Source organism: Ochotona curzoniae, unplaced genomic scaffold, assembly GCF_017591425.1.
Source record: "Ochotona curzoniae isolate NIBS_2020 unplaced genomic scaffold, NIBS_Ocur_1.0 contig_2599, whole genome shotgun sequence".
NCBI lineage: Eukaryota > Metazoa > Chordata > Mammalia > Lagomorpha > Ochotonidae > Ochotona > Ochotona curzoniae.
Genome location: NW_024465520.1, coordinates 14,825,801 through 14,839,334, shown reverse-complemented (window position 1 = coordinate 14,839,334; position 13,534 = coordinate 14,825,801). Strand labels below are relative to the sequence as shown.

Below are 13,534 nucleotides of genomic sequence, written 5' to 3'. Positions count from 1 at the left end.
ATAATACCTGAAATCCAGCTTAATGCACAGGTTATTTGCTTTCATTGTTTATTTTTTGAGAATTTTTTTTTTTAGATATCTGGAGGTTTGTTTGCTGTTTTGTGGGTTTTTTTTTTTTTTAAGATTTATTGATCTGTTTGAAAGGCAGAGTGACAGAGCATGAGACAGAGCGTTCTTCTGTCTGCTGATTCATCCCCAAACACAGCTGAAGCCAGGAACCTGGAAATACTCTGGCATCCCATGTGGGTAGCAGTGACCCACGTTGTTGGGCCATCATTTGCTGCATTCCCAGGTGCAGTAACAGGAAGTTGGGTTGGAAGCAGAAAAGCTATGTCTGAAACTGACCCTCCAGTGTGGAATGTCGGTGGCCAGTGGCCAGTTAATGCACTGTGCCCTCCCATGTGGAATGTCAGTGTCCAGTGGCCAGTTAATGCACTGTGCCCTCCTGTGTGGAATGTCAGTGGCCAGTGGCCGGTTAATGCACTGTGCTTTGTTTTCAAGTGTTTGAATGTCTCTCTGACCCTTCCATTTCTGCCCGTTGCTTCCCATTCCCTCTTCCCTCACAAGTAAGCATTTTGTGTGGGATTTTGGTTTGTTCTTCCAGTATATCATTTTAAATTCTAAGGAAGTACATGTGTAAGTGCTTATTCTGCCCCTTTCTTAGCACAGATGGTAACATACTGTACTTAATGTCACATTACTGTTTTAATAGCTCCCAGGGGTCACGGGGTCACGCCTGTGACACTACACAGACAGCTTCCTGCTCCTTGATCTTCATTTTATTACCAGATGGTTACACATATAGAGTCAATATTGTATGTTCATTCAATTTGTTATTGATGCCATTTGAGGTGTTTTCAGTATTTTGCTCTTAAATTAATGGTATTTTAAGGAATAGCTTGTTCTCTCATTAACTCTGCCAGACAACATTTAGGATTACTCCATCTATAGGTAAACAGACATACATTTTGCCACATAATGCCAATCTAAAGGAGCTAGTATTATTATCATTTTGTATTATTACCATTTTGCTATTCTTATCAGTTTTATTAACAGATATTTGCATTTTCTATTTTATAAATATGAAGATATCTCACTGCTGCTTCAGTTTGCATTTCTTTTACTTTTTCCTTGATTTCAAATTGCTAGCCTTAATGTCTGATAACTACTGTTTATTCAGTAGACTTACTGTTATTAGCCAGTTATGCCTTGTGAATAATTTTAGCTGCTTTTAATTTGGAGAAATTACAGTGTCATGATCCTGTATAGAAAAATGCATATTGCTTTATTTACAATTTTTTTTGAAATGTTAGAGCAAGAGGAAGGGGGAGGTGAGAGAGAGGAGATCTTTACGGATTCATCTCCAGGTGGCAGCAACTGCCAAGGCAGGGCCAGGCCGAAGTCACTGGGGCCATCCTCTGCTTTTTTCTCCATGCTGTCAGCAGCAGCAGGGAGCTGGATCCCAAGTAGAATAGCTGGGACATGAGCTGAGCTGGTCACCCGTATGGGATGCCAGTGTCATGGGTGCTGGCTTCACCTTCTGTGCCACAACTCCGACCCCTGGTTTAATTTGTTATGTTGTAAACTCTCAAAAATGAGATTATTAAATTATATATGGGTATTATATTATATGTATGACTTTTGGTGATTTTTAAGTTTTTTCAATTTGCATTTGAAAGATAATCTAAAATTTGATCATTCCATTAGTCATTTAATTTTTTTGTTTTAAATTAATATATTTTTAACTTTTTGTAGGGAAGTTGTAAACTTCTATAGAGTCTGACTTTTTTTTTTTTTTACACTTATTTTACCCTTGATTTTATTCTTAACTTAGAGTGTCAAGTCCACTTGATTCACCAAAGACTTTCCAACATGGATCTAGAGTATAGTAGAGAGAGCTCAGAGGTTTATTTCTAAGAAAAAAAAAATGTATACATGCAGAATCTGAGAAGAAAACTGAGAAAATGAATAGTCATAAAATCATTTTAGGGCCTGACAGGATCACTCAAACGGCTAATCCTCCCCTTGCAAGTTCCAGAATCCATAGGAGCGCCAGTTTGTGTCTTGGCTGCTCCACTCTGCATCCAGCTCCTTGCTTATGTCCTGGAAAAGCAACAAAAAGATGGCCTTGGGACCCTACACCTATGGAGGAGAGCCAGGGGAGGCTCCTGGCTCCGAATCACCTCAGCTTCTGCCATTGCAGCATTTGGGGAGTGAACCAGTAGACAGAAGATCTTTTTCTCTGTCTCATCTTCTCTCTATAAATCTGCCTTTGTAAGAAAAGTAAATAAATGTTTTAAAATAATCATTTGAGGAAGAAATCAATTTGTAGCCTCTAACTCTGCTTTTTTCAGGGAGATTTTGGCACTCAGAAAGAAGCTGCTTGGGCCATAAGTAACTTAACAATTAGCGGAAGGAAAGATCAAGTAAGTTAAGCTTTTCTCTATTTCTCAGAACTAGTAAAATAACAGTCCAAAATCCATTAAAATAAAAAACAGTAAAATAGATATCATGATTTAAAATAATACCAAGAAAACACATGTTCTGCGGGGTTTTTTTTCTTCCTGTTTAAAAAATATCAGTTTGACTCCCCTTAGGAATATTCCCTGGAAGAGAAATATTTTTCCAGTCATTAACTTATAATAATTTTGCTAATTAATGGTAAGATGGAGGCTGCACACACATACGTGTATGTGTTCACAGTATTAAGAAAGAATGGAATTTCTAAGGTAGTGTGGCAGGAAGAAACTGCCTCATAAATTCTCCTAACAAATGACAGCACAGAAACAAGAAAAACAGCAACAGCAGTATACAGATTCCCCCTCTCAAGTCAGGCAAGGAGTTAATGTCAGCAGGTGGCTGAGCCTGGGAACTGGGCGAGGAATGTGAAGGGACTGTTAGAAGCTTAGTGTTACACCAAACAGCAGAGGAACAATTTGTATTAAAGAGAGTGACAGTGCGTTGGGGATAACTCCCAGAAAGCAGTGGGCTGCTGGTGAACTGTGAATTCACTTAAATATGAATGCAAAGAGTAGAAACGCAATGCATGGAAATAATAGCCTAAGTAACAATATTTAAGTGATTATGACGTATAATGAATGGGATAGTGGATTGTGAGGTGATCAGGCATGTAAAAGTGCTATGTAGAGCAAAACAGCCAGTAGATACCATCATATTGAACCATTGTGATTTTGTAAAGTAATAAACTTCCATTTCATTTTATTTCCTAAATTCAAGTAAAATAAACTCAGTATATTAAAAAGAGGTTAATATTTTCATACTCATGATTTTAAAATCAAAGTGATTCCAGTGAGATAATGTAATGAGACAAAATTGGTCTATATTTTATTACTAAATGGTGTTTTTATTGATCAGGTGGCCTACCTTATCCAACAAAATGTTATCCCACCTTTTTGCAACTTGCTGACGGTAAAGGATGCACAAGTTGTGCAAGTAGTACTTGATGGACTAAGTAATATATTAAAAATGGCCGAAGATGAGGCAGAAACCATAGCGAATCTTATAGAAGAATGTGGAGGTAAGCGTCCAAATTTTAATGTTCTTTTATAACTGCCTTTATTTTCTAATATGCCACTTTTGTGTTTTTCCTATCTTAATCAACTTGGATAACGGAATTGCTGCCCTTGATTGATTAGGCACTGTGCCAAGGCCCTGGGAGGGCGTAGTCCTTGTCCTCCAGGCAAGCGCCTTAGTCTTACAGATAAATGTGAACTCATTCAGTATGCTAATTACCTAAGAGAAGAGATGGTTTACAGGGAGAATTCCCTTTGCCCTAAAATACTGTGATTGATCTTGATCATTTCCCATAACATTAATAGGTATTTGTAACTTCATGTTTATTCATTAATTTAGTACTTTCTAATTTACTTTTCATATGAGAAAAAATTCAGGAAAAAGATAATTAAAAGATAATACATATTTTCTACAGACTTTTGAAGAATCCCTCATTAAGTATTCACTAGGAAAACTTAGAAGATACTAAAAAATAGAAATATTCTGCCTGTTAAGAAACAAGAGCAATCTTACATGTTATTGCTGTCAGTAAATATTATTCCACTGAATCCCATGTCTTGTTGTCCTATGTGAGACACCGTGAAAGATTTAACTTGAGCAATAATTATGGTACCTTTCAAGTAAATATTAGGTCATTAAAAGTATTTACAGAAATAAAAATTTGGGACTTACTGTTAATACTCTAGATAGGTATTCCATTGCTTGCATGTACGTTTAGATGCAATTAAATGATCCATTTTCTTCCTTTTTGTAATGAAATTTGCTGTCTTTATGTATAACCTGTTTGGTACTTAAGATTTACTCTTAGAATACGTTCCCAAAAATCATAATTCAGAAAATTTGGAGTCTAAAAATTGGGTTGTCTATTCCCAGGATGATTATAGTTAAAACATTACATTTGTTTCATTTTATAAAATTTGTTACAGGACTGGAGAAAATTGAACAACTTCAGAATCATGAAAATGAAGACATCTACAAATTGGCCTATGAGATCATTGATCAGTTCTTCTCTTCAGATGATGTATTTCATAATTTTATAGTTTTTTTTTGGTTTATGTAAAAAATCTAAATGACATATAATATAAGCTAAAGGATATAATATATGCAATTCTTTTTAATGAGATAGGTTAAAATTTCTTAAAGAAATACCTATTTCAATAGTTTTTAAGACCCTCTAGGGTATATTAGCTCTAATGACAGAATTTTTTTGACTCTGGATGAGTCTTCCTAGTTTTCTCTTGTCTTCCTAGTTTTCATTGATTACAGCATATAGTTATAATTAGATCAGTGATATTTAGATCAGTGTATCTCCTTTAATAAATCTTGTATTAAAACAGTTAATTCACTTTTACATATTCACTTTCACTTATTTTTCTTGGGTGACCAAAAGCAAATATGAAGAAGATAGAAAGGGCCCAGTGTAGTAGCCTAGTGGCTAAACTCCTTACCTTGCATGAGCCAGAATCCCTTACAGGTGCCATTTCATGTCCCGGCTGCACCACTTCCCATCGAGTTCCCTGCTTGCGGCCTGGGAAAGCAGTGGAGAATGGCTCTTGTCCTTGGCTCCTGCACCTATGTGAGAGACCCAGAAGAAGCTCCTCGCTCCTGGCTTCAGATTGGCTCAGCTTCACTCCTTGTGGCCACTTGGGAAGTGAACCAGTGGATGGAAGATCTTTCTGTAATTCTGACTTTCCAATAAAAAAATAAATCTAGAAAATAAAGAAGGATATAATCATTGAAATTAAAATGCTAAGTTAGCTTTATTATTATCCCTTTGGAAAACTAAAAGGCAGTTGCCTATTAGAAAGTTACAGTGACTAAATAGAGCAACCAGGGGATTTCTTGAAAAATCTTTCACCTTTTCAAAGAATGAGTCTTATACTACATGTTCTTTATTCCCTGGTATCAAAACAATATCATTGATTTTGGTCATTATTTCATTAAACATGAGTGGTTTGTGCGTGAACCTAATAAGGCTAGTCTACCACAGAAGAAACTTAGAGAGGCCGGCATTGTGACTACTAGGTCATGCTGCTGCCTGCAGTGCTGACTTTCAGAAAGGGTGCCGGGCCACAGAACTGCTGCTACACTTCTGCCGTATTTCCCTGTTAATGTGTCTGGGAACGCAGTGGAAGGTGACCCAACTGCGTGTATCCCCACAGCCACGTGAGAGAACTGGCTTTGGCCGGGCCCAGCCCCAGCCATTGTGGCTGTCTGGGGAGTAAGCTAGCAGATGGAAGATCTCTTTCTCTGTGTCTCTGCTTATCCAATAATTATTTTTTTAACCATGATACAGTTTTGTAGGTAGTAGGAATTCATCCTTCCCCCTCTCCTTCCTCCTTCCTGTTTCCCCTTCCTACCATTTCCCCCATGTTAATACAGCAGTATAGTCCCTAAGGAACAGTTACAAGTTTAACTTGATGCTATTTAAATGTATCATGACATTGTCAACCTTGGCAGAATACAGTGACAGTTACCAGAAGTAAAATCCAAGAAAAAAGCATATTCTTTTGTGTAGTTTATTTTAAATCTTTATTGGATTTTATTTATTTGAAAGGCAGAGCAACAGAGACACAGGGATCTTCCTGTGTACTGGTCTACTCCCTAAATATCTGCAGCATCTGGGTGTGGACAGGCCAAATCCAGGAACCCAGAAAGCTTTCCAGATTTGCCACATGGATGATAAGGACCCAAGTACCTGGTATGCACCTTAGCAGGAGCCTGGGTCAGGAGCAAAGCTGGCCCTCCAAACCGGAAAGTTCAATACAGGCCTCCCACGCAGCAGCTTAAACTCTTCTTAATAATGCCTATCCCTAAGAAAATCACATTTCTTTCTTTTTTTTTAAGATTTATTTTTTTTACTACAACATCAGATACACAGAAGAGGAGAGACAGAGAGGAAGACCTGTCCATTCATTTATTTGCCAAGTGGCTGCAATGGCTGGAGCTGAGCCAATCCAAAACCAGGAGCCCAGAGCCTCTTCTGGGTTTCCCACGCAGGTGCAGGGTTCAAAGACTTTGGGCCAGCCTCAACTGCTTTCCTAGGCCACAGACAGGGATGGGAAGTGGGACTACCAGGATTAGAACCAATGCCCGTATGGGTTCCCAGGACGTGCAAGGCAGGACTTTAACCCGCTAGGCCACTGTGCCAGGCCCAAAATCATATTTCTTTTTTTTTTTTTAAAGATTTATTTTTATTACTTTTTTCATTGGAAAGGCAGATATACAGAGAGGAGAGACAGAGAGGAAGATCTTCCGTCCGATGATTCACTCCCCAAGTGAGCGCAACGGGTCGATACTATGCCGATCCGAAGCCAGGAGCCTCTTCCAGGTCTCCCACGCGGGTGCAGGGTCCCAAAGCTTGGGGCCGTCCTCGACTGCCTTCCTGGGCCACAAGCAGGGAGCTGGAAGGGAAGCGGGGCTGCCGGGATTAGAACCGGCGCCCATATGGGATCCCGGGCGAGCAAGGCGAGGACCTTTAACCACTTGTGCCACTGCGCCGGGCCCAAAATCATATTTCTTAAAGTGGAATTTTTGATAAGGTATTATGATTTCTTCTGTTTAAAATTTTTTCCTTGTTTTAAAGACACAGAAGGTAGACCTGCATCTGTTGATTGTCTACTTCAGTGCCAAAAATAGCCAGGGCTAGACCAAGCCAGAACCACAAGTTCAGGCTTATTACAAATCTCCCACCTACTTGGAATGGCCCTACGTACACCTGCTGCCTCCCGTGGTGCACATTATTAGCAGGGACTGGATTAGAAACGGAGCTAGGACTCAGACCTCAGCCCTACAATATGGGGTGGGTGCTGGTCTCTTGGTCGCTGTGCCAGATGCCCAATCCAGGTCATCTCCCAGGCTGTTACTACTACATGATCCTTTTGGAAGATAGACATTCTGCTTACTGTTGGTTCTCATTGTAGTGTACCTTAAGAAAAAACTCTTAGCCAAGTGTGTCAGCTTTCTAAAGAATGGTAGGACATGCTTGGCACGTAACTCTGCTTCAGGATAATGAGAGGAGCACTCTGCTGCACTTGGTGCGTATGTTACGACTAACTGGGACATTTTCTTTTTCTCCCTAGATTGATGAAGATCCTAGCATTGTTCCAGAGGCAATCCAAGGTGGAACATTTGGTTTCAATTCATCTGCCAACGTACCAACAGAAGGGTTCCAGTTTTAGAAAGATGTGGTGGAAGTTAGGTACAATGCAGCACTGAGATATATATATATACATATATATAAAAAGGTTTGATCCATCAAGCTTGGCTCATGGGATCTGCTGCTGCATTAAATCGGGAAAGAAAATGTGAAGATTTCATTTGGAATCACAGAAAACGCCCAAATGAGGTCTAGATGGCGAGTGGGTGCGAGTGAGAATGAGTGGCAAAATGTAATGAAAACTACATGGATGCTTATCTAGGTTGTTCAGAGTAAAAAGGGCTACAGGTCACAGATCTTCAGTGCTGAGAAAGGAACACTGACGTACTCTCTATCAACGGAGGGAAAAGTGTAGTACTGTCATCTTCAAACCTCGTAAGCATACGAGAATAGAATGCCCATAGAAGTCAACGGAACATGAGCCCAGGCCTTGCTATGAAGCAGTGTGTGAATGGACGATGTTGAATGAATGGCTGGCTCGGTGATGGAGAGCCAGGTTCATCTTTCAAATCTAGGGCTCTTCGCTCACGGAGCAGACTCCTAGTGCTGGAGTGACTGTACGAGAGTGTGGTTGTGGTGCTGTATGTGAACGCATGCAAGCTTGATTTGCCTTCAGGGGCTGATAACAAACCTAATAAATCATCCGAGTGAGATCCTAGGTGTACTGTACACTGGACCGCTGAGCAGCAGACATTGGTTACTCTGCAGCCTGTGTTTTCTAGGCCCCTTTTCCCTGCCCTATCTCCCCCCTCTTTTTTTTTTTTTTTAATTTACTTTACCTAGTATTGCTATTTTTAGTTGCTTCTCAAGTCAGAAAACTTCAGGAAAGTTTCCCTGTGCATTTGCACCAGATGAATGTTTGATGTTATGAAAAGCTTTCCATATCATCAAAACTAATTTGTGTAGATTTTTGCATGGAAAAAAAATCATAAATTTCCCTCAAAATAGACTGTGTTGCAGTACACAAGTTGCCATAATAGTATAAAACAGTAAAACGTGCTTCAAAGGCCATCCTTTTCATTTCCAGAGATAACATTAAAGATCTTTGCATGAGGTTGAATCTACAGCATAGTTCATTTTTAGATTTTATTGAGTCCTGTAAAGAAGAAGAAGAAAACAGTTTCAGTTGTGGTAGAATACCGTGCTGTGTTTAAATGTTACTTGTTTTCAAACTTTGTTTTCTATGAAAATGATATGGAAACTTCTAAAATGGAATTTGGTGCATATGTACTGCTGAATAAAGACCGATGAAGAGGTTTGAGTAGATGTACAAATCAAGTAATGGTTTGACACCTTTAATAATATGCCTAATCTGTTCAATTGTTTTAGAATCTTTTTATCTTAGATGTAGGCAGCCATGAACAATCTATTTTGAGCCACTTTAGAGAGAAAACTTTGTATTTTTAAAACTTGCATAAATGTTATGCAAGTGGTTTTTATAAATTGGAATAATGCCTCAGTTTTGAGGTTGTGCACACTAAATTAAATGTGACATAAATTAATTTGTACAAAAAGAACTCTTTATAAGGTGGCTCATTGTAGGAAATCCTGTGCCTTCCCCTTTGAGCACAAGTGTTGCATGAACAACAATTTGCTATAAGAAACATACCAGATTAGCCACCATTAGCATCTATATCTACTTTGTGTTTAAAAATCAACTGGTAATTCTGAAACACTGTAGAATGGATAAAAATTATTTTGTGATCATAACTCTTTGTTGAACTAGAGTATTTTTGCAGCATTCCTTGTCATCAGAAACATGGTTAAAGTTTAAAATTAGAAGCAGCAGAAACTAGCTTGTAGAATTTATCTAAGTAGACTGCAGGCTAGGCTGTCTTGGGGAAATAAACATTAAAACTTAAAGCAATGTTTTACATGGGGTGTGTGTGCGTGGTGTGTGAACTTTTTTAATAATAACCTTAAATGAGACCATAACTCAGTGACATTAGCTTCCTTCTTACTTAGGGCCAACATACCAAAAGAAGTTTTATAAATGGGCATACTAACGTTTTAACCCATTGAATTGGCTGAGTTGACACAGCATTTCTCCTGCTTTTCTTTTTTCAAACCAAGATGTTGACCTTCCTTTCTCTCCCAGCAAGTACTTAGAAAACATGATCTGTTTTATCTATTAAACCTAGCTTGATGTGTTTCTGTATGATAGACTGTATATATAAAGTGTGGTTTTTTATGAAGCTTTAGTTACTAGAAGATAAATCAGACAATACTTTGCATAAATACTGTTTTTTAGTTTAAAAAAAACCTAGTTCAGGGTAATCATTGGATTTTGTGGTAGGACAAGTTATTTTTATAGAATAATTATCCTTTAAGTAAAATAGGTAATGATTTATATAAGCTTCAGTTCAGGTGCTTACCTGATGGTCAAAATATATTTTTTTTTCTATTTTCTCATGTGAGACAATGATTACTAGAATTCTGGGATGGGCTTTTGCATATCTAAAGCTGTCTAAATGCAGTTAGCAGATAGATCACCTGATTTAAACACATTTTAAAATTCTCTGATTTTTTTCAATTGAAAGAGTAGAAGAAATGAATCTTCTGTCTACTAGTTCACTCCCCAAATGGCCTCACTGGCCAGAATTGGGGCAGGTTGAAGCCAGGGGTTAATTCTAGCTTCGCACGTGGGTGCAGGAGCAAGGACCTGAACAGTCCTTTGACACTTTCCCAGGCTCATTAAACTGTTGCTCTGATGAGCGGGAAAAAAAAAAAAAAAAATGGAATCATAGACCTGAAAAGCTAAGTGTTCTTGGGTGTTTTGTGTTTGTTTTTTTCATCTTCAGTTGACTTTTGGGTACTGAGCCCTTTTCACATGCTTTAAATCATGTGTGCCATATTAAAAGTGTGTCAGAAGGCTTAGAATCTGAAAGAATTTGGAGCTAATATAGTTTAGGCCTACCTTGGCTGAGGGTTTTTGTTTGTTTCTTAAAGGTACAGCTGCCTGGTAAAATGCCTTTATTGTAACTTAAGGGGTTCCCTTTTAGACTCCATTACCTTGTTACCTCAAGAAAACATAGACATTAAGCCATGTTTGCCCTAGGCCACTGGAAAACAATTCATGAAAATGGAATTATAAATTTATTTTGGAGCAGGAAAATTTTGAAATCTATTCATACAAGGGATCTTTGAACATTGCCAAGAAATTTCATGGATTTCAAAATTTTGGGCCTCAAACTAAATCTTTTAATTCCATTTTTTGCAAAAATTTTTAAATACACTCATGTAACAAATTACCTCAAGTTTTATGAATTAAGATAGTATTTTTAAGGTTTATTTTATTTACTTGCAAAAGAGAGGGAAGAGACAGAGCTTTTCATCTTTCATCCAGATCTCCAACATGGGTCCAGGAAACCAAGCACGTTAGTAGGGAACTGGATCCGAGGTAGAACAGCAGCAACTCAAACTGACGCTGTGGCACAGCACTGGCCCCAACATATATTATTCAACAATAGATGTAGATCAAGAGCCCACTTACAGCCTGGCTGGATCTCTCTTCAGTGTCTCATAGCCCACCGTTGGGGTGGAAGCCAGAGTTATATTCTTAACCAAAGCTAAAGGGTTTCTTCATGTCATATGGCAGATTCCATTTCCTTGGGGCCTAGAACTCTTGAAAGGCCTAAGCCATCTTTTTAAAGGGGTCACTTGGTTCCGTATGCCCCTTCATCCATCCCCATAGCATGTTCCTTTTGGTTATTCCAGACCCAAAGTGATTAGGTACCTTAATTAAGTCTCTAAATTCCCTTCTTTTCCAATGTTGTGGTCCAACCACAGACACTTAACTAAAAGAGACTGCAGGGACTGTTAGTACCGCAGGGATGTTACTCTTTAAAATTAGAGGTGAAGAAGTGATCATCTCATTTGCAAGCTTATTTTTGGATCTGGGCTTTCTGTGGCAACCTTAGGTCAAGAAATGCATGTAGTACAGTTTCCATGTGTTTTCATACGGGGATTCGTCGGAGTCCCTGGATTAGAGTAGCAGTGATCCGTCCTGGCCCTCGCCTTTACATGGTAGAGTTGTGAGTGATTTGCCCAAGGGGGCTAAATAATGCCCAGAATTAAGCCCCATACTGTGTAATACTTCTAGTCACTTCTAAAGCTGTTTGAGATTGCGAATCAATGTGAAGGCTATATCTGCCTTTCCTTTCTTATTACATGTACTGAGGAATGGTTAAAATTGTTGTAGGCCCTTGCCTGAGAGTTCTGAAATTATTTGACTTGTTTTTGAGTTTTCAAAACTAAATCTTCCATTATGGTTTTTAGGAGGTTGAGCTGTAAACAAACCAGCTTATGTTTAATCAAAAGCAGTTATCAGTTTAACTGAGTTTGGTAAATTGTGTTTTTTCATATAGAATAAGTTCATAACAGTTTTGAAAGCCTGGATGATTTTTTACTGCTTGATTAGTTCATTCACATTGGCCAAAATCATTAAATATCAGTTAGTATATAACAAGAGAGGAAACTTTCATCCAGTTTTTTTTTTTTAGCTAGTATTTCCAAACAGTGGATTTGTGCCAAACAAATTCGTATTTTGAACCTCTACAGAAAAAAAAAAACTTTTCACTGATACAGATGCTAAACATAATTTGTAGGATGTGTGTCTCAGTGTGATCAGAAGCGCCTGGACAGTGCTGTGACAATTCATTAACTAGCGTATCAGTCCTATACAGGGAAGGTGAGGGTTATACCTCTCCCCTTGCCTAGCAGTTTCATAAATTTTGAATGTTCCGTGTAAATCCAGGTTCTTTGGGCAGCTTAGGAAGCTTTGTTAGGCAATCTGTTTTATTTATAGGAACTTAGTGGTTACTGTTTTATCAGAGGAGCTGAGTCTGGACAACGTTGAGCATCCCTACAGACTTAAATCTGCCTCCTGTTGTAGAACTGCAGTGCTTCCTTATTCTTCACCTCAATTTCTGTCTTCCCGCCACAATATTTGTATGTTTTATAGCTTTAAATATGCTGCCTACTCCAGATTACCTAGATTTTTCTAGACTATCAGCTCTTTATAAAGAAATACTTCTGGGCCTGGCATTGTGATGTAGCAAGCTAAGCCCCTGCCTGCAATGCCAACATCTATATAGGCACCAGTTCGAGTCCTGGCTGCTGCAGTTGGGATCCTGCTCCCTGCTAATGCGCCTGGAAAAGTAGTGGGAGATAGGCCAAATGCTTGGGCCCCTGCACCTGTGTGGGAGGCCCAGCTCCTGACGTCCTGGCTTTGCCTCACCCGCTCCTGGCTATTGTGAACATTGGTGGAGTGAACCAGCACATGGAGAATTCCCTCACTGTCTCTCCTTTCTCTGCAACTCTGTTTTTCAAATACATTTTTAAAAATCTTTCAAAGAATGTTTATACCATTGTCAGCTTGACTGTACTCTTGAAGCATGAGTCTTACCTCCTCACATTTTTACTTCTTAGGTGTATAGTTAACGGATTCCTGGACTATTGTTACTCTTCTCATTTTAACCAAGACTGTCTGTCTGTAGCCCGTCTCCACTCTGAAATAACTGTTAATGGAAATATCTAATTGTTTAAATCTACATGCTCGGTGGCACTCTGAATCCAGCCACTTGCCTTTCAGGTGGTTCTCTGTGTCCTGTCCGTTTCCTGTGAGTTTTGAACCCCGTGAACCACTCTTGCCACATCATTAGTATGCAGTTACCTTTTTATGCTTTTTTAGGTATATCAATAATATCTAATTCTCGGACTTGAGTAAGTTGGGTATTTCTCTTGAAAGAGAACCTACATATTTTGGCTGTTAGTGGGCCAAGGGGTGGGAATCCAGGTGCCCTTACTGTGTCTGCTCACACAAGTGTAAAACATCTCAGT

General features: G+C 38.8%; 1 protein-coding gene across 1 annotated transcript in view; it reads left to right on the top strand.

Moving 5' to 3' along the window:
- KPNA4 (karyopherin subunit alpha 4) overlaps positions 1–9,567 on the top strand; it is a 68,303-nt gene extending 58,736 nt beyond the window's left edge. The window contains exons 14-17 of the mRNA XM_040974888.1: positions 2,355–2,426; positions 3,376–3,538; positions 4,461–4,555; positions 7,617–9,567. Of these exons, the coding sequence (XP_040830822.1) occupies positions 2,355–2,426; positions 3,376–3,538; positions 4,461–4,555; positions 7,617–7,715 (429 nt within the window). The 3' untranslated portion in view covers positions 7,716–9,567. The remainder of the gene's footprint in view (positions 1–2,354; positions 2,427–3,375; positions 3,539–4,460; positions 4,556–7,616) is intronic.
- The last annotated feature ends 3,967 nt before the right edge of the window (positions 9,568–13,534 follow it).